General features: G+C 46.8%; 1 protein-coding gene across 2 annotated transcripts; it reads left to right on the top strand.

Annotated features, from left to right (window-relative positions):
- The first annotated feature begins 812 nt into the window (after positions 1 to 812).
- Positions 813 to 2,766, top strand: LOC123150451 (probable O-methyltransferase 2). Of its 2 annotated transcripts, XR_006475107.1 has the most exons (3): positions 813 to 1,807; positions 1,911 to 2,260; positions 2,448 to 2,766. XR_006475107.1 is itself a non-coding variant. In XM_044570301.1 (2 exons), the coding sequence occupies exons 1-2, from the start codon at positions 1,001 to 1,003 to the stop codon at positions 2,208 to 2,210; spliced, it is 1,107 nt and encodes a 368-aa protein (XP_044426236.1). In that variant the 5' UTR covers positions 814 to 1,000; the 3' UTR covers positions 2,211 to 2,375. The 2 variants fall into 2 exon arrangements, 1 of the variants encoding a protein (XP_044426236.1); XM_044570301.1 differs by lacking the exon at positions 2,448 to 2,766 and having other exon boundaries at positions 814 to 1,807; positions 1,911 to 2,375.
- Positions 2,767 to 12,918: the final 10,152 nt, after the last annotated feature.

Below are 12,918 nucleotides of genomic sequence, written 5' to 3'. Positions count from 1 at the left end.
CCAGTGCTCCTATACTCACCAAAAGAAGTGGTATAAGTGGCAGTAATAAATCCATGGCGTGTGTTGTTATGTGTTACATCGCCAGATAGACGGGGGTCCTATTTATAGTCCAGAGAGGGAGCCACTGGCATAAATTATTGCTTTGAAATTAATATAAATGTCACTAACACCGCAAGCTGGCCTATACTGAGCACCGACGTGAGTGGCGCATTAACATAATTAAAAATAAACGGTGGATTGGACACTTTTTTTTTTTTTTGCAAATGCAGTGCATTGGACACTGACCACTTGTTGCGTGCGTTCCTTGCGTTTGTTTCTTTATTAGAGTATAAGACCAGTGGTTGTGTAATCATCTGTCGATCAGATATGCTGAACGATATACCTTGCCGGCAGATGTGAGCAAATGAACGTTACATGGGACATTGTCTCGCATAATGTTCAATGGTCTCAGAATCTTGTTGTAATTTTTATCGTCTTTGCGGTGCTTTGTATTTTTGGTGAACTTTGATAAGTTGTACTAAGTCAGCGACTGTTAATATGGATCGGAGGGAATATCATTTCTGTTTTGCATCCAAATAGTCGATCATCCAGACACTTCTGTAGTGCTGCAAACTTGTGTGTGTCTATCAAAGAAAAAACTTGTTGGTGCAGGAGTGCATATCATTAAACACACATATATATTTTATTCTCTCGTGTGTCGCGTGTGACTGATTCGAGTTCCATATACAGTTACATATTCATACTTTTATATACCCACGCGTGCCGCGAATCTACTTTAGCTGCCACCTTTGCCTCCACGCTTATCCAAACATGAATATGTTCGCTGCTCCTCAGCAGTAGCTGAGCTACCGATGCTGGTAGGCTAGCGCTACCAATGTACTATCAACATTTGCATAGACACCAGTGAGCTCTCAAAGCAAGCAATATATAGCACTACACACTCATCATCGAAGTATAGAACTGAACACAAAAGGGGAGAGTGACCAGAAAGAGAGGAGCAATGGCGGCTCAGGCACAGACCATAGAGGTTCCCACGGACGCTGAGCTGCTGCAGGCACAAGCTGACCTGTGGCGCCACAGCCTCTACTACCTCTCCTCCATGGGTCTACGCTGCGCCGTCGAGCTCGAGATTCCGACTGCCATCCACCGGCTCGGCGGGGCCGCCTCGCTGCCCGACCTGATGTCCGCGCTGTCCCTTCCCTCGGTTAAGATGCCATTTCTCCGCCGGGTCATGCGCGTGCTCGTCACGTCGGGTGTCTTCGCCGCCGACAACGACTCTGGGTCTGAGGCGATCTACCGCCTCACACCGTTGTCCCGCATCCTGGTGCACGGTGTAGTAGCGGATGAGCACCACAGCCAGAAGTATTTTGTGATTGGCGTGACCTCGCCGCATTATACGGAGGCGGCGATGGGGCTGGCCGGCTGGTTCAAGAAGGACCATGAGCCACCGGTGCCGTCACCCTTTGAGGACATCTTCGGGGTGCCGCTCTGTGATGACAGAACGCCGCTCCTAGACAAGGAGCTGGACGATGTTGTCACACAAGGCTTGGCTGCCCACGACAACCTGGGGATTGCCACGGTGATGCGGGAGTGCCATGACCTTTTCAAGGGGCTAGACTCATTGACTGACTGCGGCGGTGGTGATGGTACGACGGCGAGAGCCATCATCAAGGCTTACCCCCACATCAAGTGCACTGTGCTAGACCTTCCGAAGGTGGTCGACAAAGCCCCAGCAGATGGTCTCGTTACCTATGTCGCAGGTGACTTGTTCCATTCCGTCCCATCATCACAAGCTGTGATGCTCAAGGTAGGTAGTAACAATTCAAGAGAGAGTGCTTTATTTTTTATTTTGTTTCGCAAAAAAACATTATTTGGAGCTCTTGATCTTAATGGTTTGCATATTGTTGCAGCTTGTGCTACACTTCTGGAGCGATGAGGATTGCGTGAAAATCCTAGCTCAGTGCAAGAAGGCCATTCCTTCGCGTGAGGAGGGAGGGAAGATAATAATCATTGAAATTGTGGTTGGACCTTCCTTAGGGCCAATAATGTTTGAAGCCCAACTCCTTATGGATATGCTTATGATGGTGAACTCAAAAGGGCGTCAACGGGATGAAAATGACTGGAGCAAACTGTTCACTAAAGCGGGGTTCACGGACTACAAAATTGTGAAGAAACTAGGAGCTCGGTGTGTCATTGAGGTCTATCCATAAGATATTGTGCTATATGCACATTAATAAAGGGAGTACCTATTACTATAAATGTAAGTTGCATGGACAGTAAGTAGTTTATAAGTGCCCAGCTTAATTCATTGATTTATGGTCCATGCAATGTTGGCTTCGGGAAGTAATAAAGCACTTGGTGTGCATCTTCTATCATGTTGCTAAAGATGGTTTGTTGTATGTCATCAATCTATTATATGTTTTTAAAAATTATCTTGTTACTTGCAGCTTTTGCCGAGTACTGGACTCGATAAAGGTACCTTTTGCCGAGTGCAGCTCTCGGCAGCTGCGGCGCTTGGATGCCCACTGTCAACGTCCAAGATATAGTTTGCCAAACTTGTAAGTTGTGCACAGATGGTTTGCCGAGTATCATGTTGCGGTGCGCCCATGAGTGGGAGCTCGGCACACAGCTTGGAACTGGGCAAAGATGAATTTATTTATTTTTAGCTAATTGGACTCCCTCTTCTTTTTAATTGAAAAGACATGCAACGCTCCTGCATGTTCTTGAATAAAAAAATAAAAAAAATTAGTAGTGTCTTCTGATTCATATAGCTGATGCAAAAACAGATGACCATAGGCATGACCATGCTTTTACTTTTATTCTATGAGTGCCCTAAAGCAAAGCCAAGAAAGCTGGTTGCTGTCTTAGTTCTTGATCGCGTACGTCCACGCCCAGCAGATTGGATCCGATTGGAGTCACTACCGGACTCGCGGTCTATGCCTACGGCCATGGGCTGTCAGCATAGGGGCTGTACCGTCGGCATAGATCTATGCCTACGGCTGCCGTCGGCATAGACCCGTCGGCGTAGATATCGTCAGCGTAGTCTTGTCAGACCGTCGGCATAGTATAGCCGTCGGCATAGGGCCCTATGCCGACGGCCTGGCGTCAGCCGTCGGCATAGTTTAGCCGTCGGCAGTGTTTTCCGTCTGACGGCAACGGACGGCGCTGTCAAAAGCGCTGACGAATCGTGCAACGGCACGTGGCAAAGGTATGCCGACGGCAACCTTTGCCACGTGGCATCCCGTGGTGCTCCTGGTGGCAGGGCTATGCCTACGGCAGGCATAGATGGATCTATGCCAACGGCTTTGCCGTAGGCATAGCTCTGCCACGTGTCATTCCCTAGTTCCTCCTGGCGGCAGGGCTATGCCTACGGCAAAGCCTTCGGCATAGATCTGCCACGCGGCGAGCCCTGGTAACTCCTGGGCTTATATATGCCGACGGCTTTGCCGTAGGCATAGTTTTATTATTATTTTCCCTGTTTTCTCTTTTCCAATTCATTTGACAACATTTCAAAGCAGAATAATATGGAATTATGCAGAAATATGACAGTTCATCATCTAAACATACTCAAGTTCATCTAAACATACTCAAGTTCATCATCATCATTTAAAGATCAGCACCGGCGGAAGTTCATGAACATAAAAGTAGTGCAAGACATGGAACATCATAAAAGTAGGAACATGAAAGGCATGGCACGATGACCACATGCACGGAATCATCAAGCAAGACCACCTCCGCCAAAACCACCTCCGCCAAAACCACCACCACCAAGACCACCTCCTCCAAAACCGCCACCGCGACCACCATCACTCTGCCAGATCGGAGTGATTGGGGTCGACGAAGCAGGAGTCGAGCCACCGGTCCCCTACATGTTTCAGAAAAGATTCTAACGGTAAATATGATATGATAGTGTTGAATGAGCGAGAACTAGTTTGCCAGTAGTTAGGCAAATGTACTAACCGGACTATCACTGCCTAGTGCCACCCATTCATCGAACGTGGGCACGTGTGGGGGTTCTCCCGCAGGTGGTGGGGGGGGGGTCCCATTTGTGGTGGATCCATGCGGTTACTCCAAGACACCAACATAGCCTGGATGTTAGTTAAACAAGCAAACTAGAAGGTCAGAAGGAATGAAAGTGCAAAAATTTAGCTTGGTTTTAAGAGGGCAAAACTAACCGTCATCATCTGATGGTTGTAATCATCGTTTGCCTTCACTCGTTTCAAGTACTCCCGCACCTCGAGATTCCTATGCTCGACAAACTCCTTATATGCCTACATAATTTAGGTTGTTTCTAAGTGAGCAATGCTGAAAATAAACTGAGAATGCTGGAGAGAAAAAGATAAAGAGGAAGTACTTACAGCATGATGGCGGGCTAAGGGAGTCTGTGAACGCCCCGTACTCTCTAACTGGCTCGAGTTGGTAGCCCGAAGCCGTGTGTAGGAGATCGAAGGAGTGATCAAGCCATCGAAACACGGATACCGGCCATTCTTCTTCCCCTGGATGGCCACCACCGCCGTGTCGTCGATCTGAGACTGGGCGACCTCAGCAACAGGAACATCCGGAAGCAACTTCTAAAAGTGATGAGTGCAAGACCCCAGGTGCTCCTCGGTCTTTCCATAGTACTGCTCTCGCCCTCCTTGGGATGACTCCGCTCGCGGGCCAGCTTCCACAACTCCATGTCTGAGAGCGGCCTCTTCAACTTGTCCTCCTGCAACGTCAAACAGAAGTTAGCCATACATAAGAACATGAAGGTAAAGAAGAACAAAAATGCATCATGCACATAGACATACCTTCATGGCCTTGAAACCCCAGTGGTTCCTATTTCCTTGGCCGTGTGTCCCGTTGTTTCCACGGTTAGCCCGGGCCTTGATGCTCTTGGCAGCAAACTCTGCATCGTCGCCGAGCCACCTATCCACCAAACTCGCCCATCCGTCATGCCTTCCATAGCACCAACGAGGAACAACCTATGCAAATTTTGGAAGCATGACATGTGAGCACGAAACATATAGTTGACTGCTTGAAACAATGAAAAGTTAGTAATAGTTACCATCATGAACTACTCCTTGTTCAAGGTAAGTCGTTGCTTCTGTGCTTGAGTTTTGGTCATCTTTTGGTCCAGGTAGATGTGGTAGTACTGCGATACGGCAACCCAGCGCACCTTGTACTACAACTGACGAGCTTTCTTCTTCGCAGCCGCAAGAAAGACCACGTCGGCTCTGGCCTTGTGCTCGCCAAGAACTCTATAGAGTTGCTGCAATCATGCATAAACCAGAAGCAAACAAGGCATGAGTTGAGTGATTCAATGATAAACCATGAACGAAACTGAAGACAAGTGATTCATAAGAGAACTTACCCAAAATTTGGTGATCACGGCCTTAGCGGCCGTCCCATACTCCGCGTTGCTGCAAGCCTCGTAGTGGGCCCAGCTCGTGGCCAAAACCCGCAGCTGCGGGTCCCTGTCTGGCAGCGGGCAGAATAGGCCAGGCCAAAACTGCTTCAACAGGATAGTGATAAGGCCGTTCGGTTTACGGCCCTTTCCGCGAAGGATCCAGTTTCTACAAAAGAATCAAAGGATTGCCATGTGTACAATAAGAAAATGTTGTCATGTGTTGAAAATATGATTGGAAGGCACTTACTCTGTCCCCACAGGTTCAATGAGCCACTTGTGCTCCTCGATAGAAGGTGGTGTAGGTAGTACGGCATTACCACGCAGCCACCCCTATGGAGCACCCGGTGGCAAGTCACCCCACAACTCGGGATCAACCTCCCCTCCACCACTCTCGTCGCCCTCCTCCTCACCCTCCTCCTCCTCACCCTCCTCCTCCTCGCCCTCCTCCTCCTCACCCTCCTCCTCCTCGCCATCAGGAACATACTCCTCCTCCTCAGACTCAGAAGGTGCCTCTGTATAGGAGGGCATCGAAGAAGACCCTCCTATTTCGGACACGGCCCAGAGTTTTTTGCCCCGGCTGCCTCTCCCCCACCTCCTCCTCCTCTAGGGGCTCTCCCCCCACCGCCTCCTCCTCTAGGGTCTCCTCCCCCGACCCCTCCACCTCCCTGTGAGGTGTCATTCTCGCGTAGTCAGGAGGGAACCTTGTGGGCTCGTCCACTCCGAGTAAGTCCTTTGAATTTACTGAGGAAACTGGCGCCGCTGGACTTGCCCATGATTAGCAAACCTGCATTGAGAAGAGAATAAACAATTAGTAAGGATATCAATTAAACAAGCATACATGAAAAACATTAATAGCAGAAGAGCACATTAAGCATATTATTGTAATGATCATTAAAAGAACTTACATTTTCTAGAACCCATATGAATCATCACTATTATAATCTATTTGTGGACCGGTCTCATCATCACTATCACGCATATCTTCTTCGTTGTCTGACGGAGGTGGAGGCTCTTCCTCATCATCAGTGTCTTCATTTAACTTTTCAAGCATAATTATGTCTCTTTGATTCACAACTGCCTCACCATCAATCCGTGCGTCGTCGTCGTTTGGGTCCAGGTCAACATAACCCAAGTCATCATCCTCATTTTTTCGGACCACGTCATCATGTTCCTCTTGATAGAACACTCCCTCGTATGTCATGGGGTTTTATGTTGTAGTAATCATCATCGTTTGGGTCCGGTAGCTTACCATGTGGCGACACCTTGAACACAACTTCCCAACCCTTTAGGTACTCTTTCTGGCATGGGTAAGGCAGATAATATACTTGCGTGGCCTGGGTAGCGGCGATAAAGAGATCATCTCCGGCATAGACGGTTGATGGTTTAACTTCAACTAAACCAACAGAAGGCGTATGTCTCAGACCCTTTTTGGGGTCGAACCATCGGCATTTGAACACAGTGAGACTTAGGTGTTCGCGGCCACGTTTGAATGTAAACTCGTATATTTTTCCTACCCTTCCGTAGTAATCTACTTTATTATCTCCTTCAGTGAAGACTCCGGTATTTATGGTTTTGGGATCAGGCCGACTATTCTGGTGCTCCTCTGTATGGAAGCGATACCCATTCACATCATACTTTTGGCATGTCATGACGGCAGGGTCAAAACCCATGGAAACCCATCTCAATTCTTCATCCATTGATTCGGTCGGATCATTTCCCTACAAGTTTAATTGAAATTATAGGGTGCATGAGTTTAATTGAAATTATAGGGTGCATGAGTTTAATTGAAATAGGTAATAGGGAAGTGTGAAAAATTACTTTCTCCATGAACCACGCAACGAAATTTTTCCTTCCATCAGCACCCTTTCGGAGAAGAGCAAGTGCCTCCGCTTAAGTAGGAGGCAGCATTCCTGTCCATTCTTCTTCAACGAATCGACTACAATAAGAAAAGCGGTATAAGAACTAGGCAAAGTGAACATAACGAATTGACTAAACGAATGGTGCAAAGGTATTACCTCATCCACTCATCCTCAACTTCCTTGATGTTGTGCAAGATATAGAACATGACATCCTCCCACTCATCTCGTGGCATGAGATAAGGAGTCGAGCATCCAGCCCTGCCACCTTGACCGATGAATAGAGGCAACTTGGGTTTATACTTGGGTTCTTCTGTATTGTATCGAGACACCTTATTGTGCTGTTGGGGAACGTAGTAATTTCAAAAAAATTCCTACGCACATGTAAGATCATGGTAATGCATAGCAACGAGAGGAGAGAGTGTTGTCTACGTACCCTTGTAGACCGTTCGCGGAAGCGTTATATCAACGCGGTTGATGTAGTCGTACGTCTTCACATCCGACCGATCCAAGTGCCGAAAGCACGGCACCTTCGAGTTCTGCACACGTTCGGCTTGGTGACGTCCTCGCCTTCTCGATCCAGCAAGAGGGGCGAAGTAGTAGATGAGTTCTGATAGCACGACGGCATGGTAACGGTGTTGGTGAAGAACAATCTCCGCAGGGCTTCGCCTAAGCACTACGAAAACTATGACGGAGGATAAACTAGAGGGGACGGGGTTGCCGGCACACGGCTTGGTGTTTCTTGATGTGTGTTTGGTGCTAGCCCTACCCCTCTATTTATATGTTGAGCCCTGGGGTTGAAACTTGGAGTAAAAGCCTCCTCAAAGTCGGTTTCACCCGAAAGGCAAGAGTCCTTCTCGGACTCCAGGGCTAGACGCCAGGGTTCCCGGCGTCTACCCCCTAGACGCCAGGGTTCCTGGCGTCTAACCTCTGGTCTCCGCAAAACTTCCTTTTGCACTTTCCAAAAGCCTCGTGGGCTTTCCCCTTTGGCCCAGATAAAGTGTTCTCGTGCCCAAACATTTCGGGAAACATCCGGAACCCCTTACGGTGAATTCCGGAACCCTTCCGAAGATCAAACACTACTATCCCATATATCAAACTTTATCTCCGGACCATTTCGGAGTTCCTCGTCATGTCCGTGATCTCATCCCAGACTCCGAACAACATTCGGTCATCAACATACATAACTCATATAGTACTATATCGTCAATGAACGTTAAGCATGCGGACCCTATGGGTTCGAGAAGTATGTAGACATGACCGAGACACCTCTCTGGTCAATAACCAATAGCGGGACCTGGATGCCCATATTGGCTCCTGCATATTCTACGAAGATCTTTATAGGTCAGACCGCATAACAACATACGTTGTTCCCTTTGTCATCGGTATGTTACTTGCCCGAGATTCGATCGTCGGTATCTCAATACCTAGTTCAATCTCGTTACCGGCAAGTCTCCTTACTCGTTCCGTAATACATCATCCCGCAACTAACTCATTAGTTGCAATGCTTGCAAGGCTTATAGTGATGTGCATTACCGAGTGGGCCTAGAGATACCTCTCCGACAATCGGAGTGACAAATCCTAATCTCGAAATACGCCAACCCAACAAGTACCTTTGGAGACACCTGTAGAGCACCTTTATAATCACCCAGTTACGTTGTGACGTTTGGTGGCACACAAAGTGTTCCTCTAGTAAACGGGAGTTGCATAATCTCATAGTCATAGGAACATGTATAAGTCATGAAGAAAGCAATAGCAACAAACTAAACGATCAAGTGCTAAGCTAACGGAATGGGTCAAGTCAATCACATCATTCTCCTAATGATGTGATCCCGTTAATCAAATGATAACTCTTGTATATGGTTAGGAAACTTACCCATCTTTGATCAACGAGCTAGTCAAGTAGAGGCATACTAGTGACACTCTGTTTGTCTATGTATTCACACATGTATTATGTTTCCGGTTAATACAATTCTAGCATGAATAATAAACATTTATAATGAAATAAGGAAATAAATAATAACTTTATTATTGCCTCTAGGGCATATTTCCTTCATGTGCAACGTGGGAACATGGTCCGGATAGTAGGCTGTCCTGAGGTCTGCCACCTCCTCTAGGATAATTGCCTCAGCTATGGAAGCTTCAATCTTAGCTTTGTTTCCATATTTCTATCTCAGATACTTGTTCTGTCTCTCAGGGCCATACTGCCAACGATTCTGCACAGGCCCCCCCAACAATACCTCATTCGTGAGGTGCAAAATGAGATGTGTCATCGGAGTAAAGAAGCCTGGCGGGAAGATCTTCTCTATCTTGCATATCAATTACGGCGCCTTCTTATACATTTCTTTTATCTTCTCAGGACATACTTCTTTATCACAAAGCATGCGGAAGAAATGGCTTAACTCCGCAAGCACGCACCAGACATGCTCGGGAACATAGCCCGAACCATCACCGGCATAATCCGCTCAATCCATACATGATAGTCAGACTCTTGAGCCCGGTCACTCCGCTGTTGAAAGATTGACCCCCTTACTTATATTCGACGCATAACCATCAGTGAACTTCATGACGTGTTTCAGCCACTTGAATGCCTCCATCTTATGATCCTTTTTAAGTACGAAGTCAGCATCTGGCTTGAACCAAGATTTTCGACTGCCTGTGGGAGGCTGCATGTGTAGATGTGGTCTATCACAAATATTCTGTTGATCGACTCTAGCATTAACATTATCCTTTGTCTTATCAGGAATGTTGAGGATTGTGTGAAAAAGGGACTCTGTGACATTCTTTTCGGTGTGCATCACGTCCATGCTGTATGGAAGTTTGAGGTCCTTAAAATAGGGAAGCTGCGTGAAGGGGGTAATGTGAGTCCAGTTATGCGTCTCACCATATCCTTCAAAACATTTTTTCCCTTTACCTTTTCCTTTGCCCTCGCCCTCGTCTTCGCCTGTGGCTTTGCCTTTGCCTTTCCCTTCACTGGCAGGCTTAAGAGCTTTCAGCTGAGCAAGCACATCCGCACCAGAAAATGTTGGAATCTCGTTTACTTCATGGACAACTTTGCCTTTTGTGAAGTTCTCCTTGTCTTCCTTATCAGGATGGTCTGGAGGGAGGAACTGTCAATGCAGGTCAAATGCAACATACTTGACACCCTTCTTTAGCCAAATGAAAATCAAGGCCTGCATGCACACTGGGCAAGGCATCTTTCCACTTGTACACCATCCGCAGAACAGGGCATAACCGGGAAAGTCATGCATGCAATATTGTAGCCAAACTTTCATCAAGAAATTTTTTCTGCAGATGTCGGTCGTATGTCAACCTCGGGAAGCACCAAGAATGGTGCAAATCATCCATCAACGGCTGCATAAACACACTCAAATTCTTCCCCGGATACTCATGCCCCGGAATTATAAGCGACATGAACATGGTCTTGCGTTGCATTATGGCAACGGGAGGGAGATTGAGTGGAATAACAAATACGGGTTAACAGCTGTATGGATTAGACGACATACCATATGGATTGAACCCATCACCTGTTATAGCCTCGGACATTCCCAGCCTCGGCTGCTTCCTCCGGGTACTCTATATCGAATGACTTCCATGCTTCACCTCTTGATGGATGTACATTTTTTTTTGGATTGTACCTTTTCCCCTTCCTTGTGCCACTTCATCATTTTGGCAGACTCCTCGGTGATGAAAAGGCGTTGTAGTCTTTTCATAAAATCAAGATACCGAAGAACCTTCATAGGGATTTTTAGCTGCTGCTTCTGACCATGCTTATCGACCACCTCAATATACCGAGAGGAACCGCACTTCCTACAGTACTTGTCATCCACATACTCATGCCTAAACAAAAGGTAATTCTTTGGACAAACATGTATTTTCTCATAGTCCATGGAAAGCGCCTTCATGATTTTCTTCGTAGTGTACATGGTTTTCGGCAGTTCATGGCCCTCGGCAGGCTGTTAGCCCATACTCCCAGAAATGCTTCGAAGCAACCTCGGCTACAGCCGTACTCAGCCTTGACTGCCATCAGTTGCGAGATGGCATCCAGCACAGACAGCTTGGCACCCTCATAGAGAGGTTTCTTTGACGAGGCCAAGATTTCCAGGAAGGCCTTTGAGGTTTCCTCTGGTTCCTCCGGTTCATTCGTTGAATGTGACGGAGGTGTCGGCTGTGCAGCAAAGACATCATCTAGCATGTCTCTAACCCCATCGTCCTCATAACCAGTGACGCGTTGTCGTATCACATCCTCTCTACCACGGTCCCGCTGGGCAAAGTTTATCGGCATATTAAAGTTGGGCATAAATCCATGCGTGCGAAGGTGCTTAGTCATCTCACTCTTATCTCTGTGGATACGTCTCTTACATCTGGCACACGGGCATTCTGGCACCATCCTCATTGGACTACAGAATATCTCTTTCAAAAACACATCAGTTTTCTCGATCCACTCTGTTGTTACTTGATTCCGACAGAAAAACCCACTATACATCCACTGATTATCTGCCATCTCTGCTTTATTGGAAGCTCACATCAATATTTTATTTTTTACAAGGTTGACGAGAAACGACATTTAATCCACTTATTACATCTCTAATAGGTAAAGATGGGTCCTAATCCTACCCGAGAATGTGTAGATTGAGTACGTTGTCCATGCTCTACCCCATTCCGAGACAAAATTTCGGCAGCCCCTCCCCGCTGTTCTCCAAATACATGTCTCAGCAAAATGCCGAGAGAATGTGCATCCGGAGAACAACAGGGAGGCGCCGCCAAAATCCTGTCTCGGAACGGGGTAGAGCATGAACAACATACCCAATCTACACATCCACGGGCTGTCCGTGGAAAGCGCTGGACAATCCGAAAGAGCTGCGGTGATAAATATGCAATTGAATGCATATTTATCGATGCAACCCTTTCGGACGGGAGACCTAGGTTACGCGACTTGATGTGAAAATTTAATCTAGTGACATGATTAAAAGAACGCATGAGGTGATGGATTTGTAGCTCACCCTGGGATGTAGATGATGTAGGCGATTAGTGAAGGGACAATCAAAGACCAAGAGCTCCAACGTCAATGATCACTCCACCAGAGGCAACACCAGAAATCCTCTAAATTCCACCAAATGAAAAAAATTAGGTCATCACATCACATATAAAGCATCATCACACATCACATCATATCACAAACTTGTTTTAGCAAGACCAACATGATGAAGTAACCACTCATCATATCCAATTTTAACTTCCGTCTATCTATCTTCACAAAAAATATACTCTTCCCTATCATCTCATCTTCACAATACATATATCAATAATATTGAGTATGTATCTAAAAACATAGTAAAACTACACAAATATCCATTCATCTAACATCTATCTATCTCACATTGTGCACTTAATTTTTTTCACATTTATACTCTCTTCCATTTCATTCATCTATCTAACATCCATCTATCTAATCATCTATTACTATATATATATGCATTCATCTACAACATTACTACACAAAAAAGGTAAACAAAAGTTCTTACCTATGGATGAGGGGGCGACCACCGGAGCAGGGGGGGCGGCCGGTCAGGGCAGGGGACGACCATCGGAGCGGCAGGGGGCGGTCGCCAGAGGGGCCGGCCGGTCGGACCAGCAGGGGGTCGGCCAGGCTAGGCCGTGGGCCGGCCGGAG

This window comes from Triticum aestivum, chromosome 7A (genome assembly GCF_018294505.1).
Source record: "Triticum aestivum cultivar Chinese Spring chromosome 7A, IWGSC CS RefSeq v2.1, whole genome shotgun sequence".
NCBI classification, from domain to species: Eukaryota; Viridiplantae; Streptophyta; class Magnoliopsida; order Poales; family Poaceae; genus Triticum; species Triticum aestivum.
The sequence above is the reverse complement of the archived record's forward strand: the minus strand, read 5'-3'. Positions and strand labels throughout refer to the sequence as shown.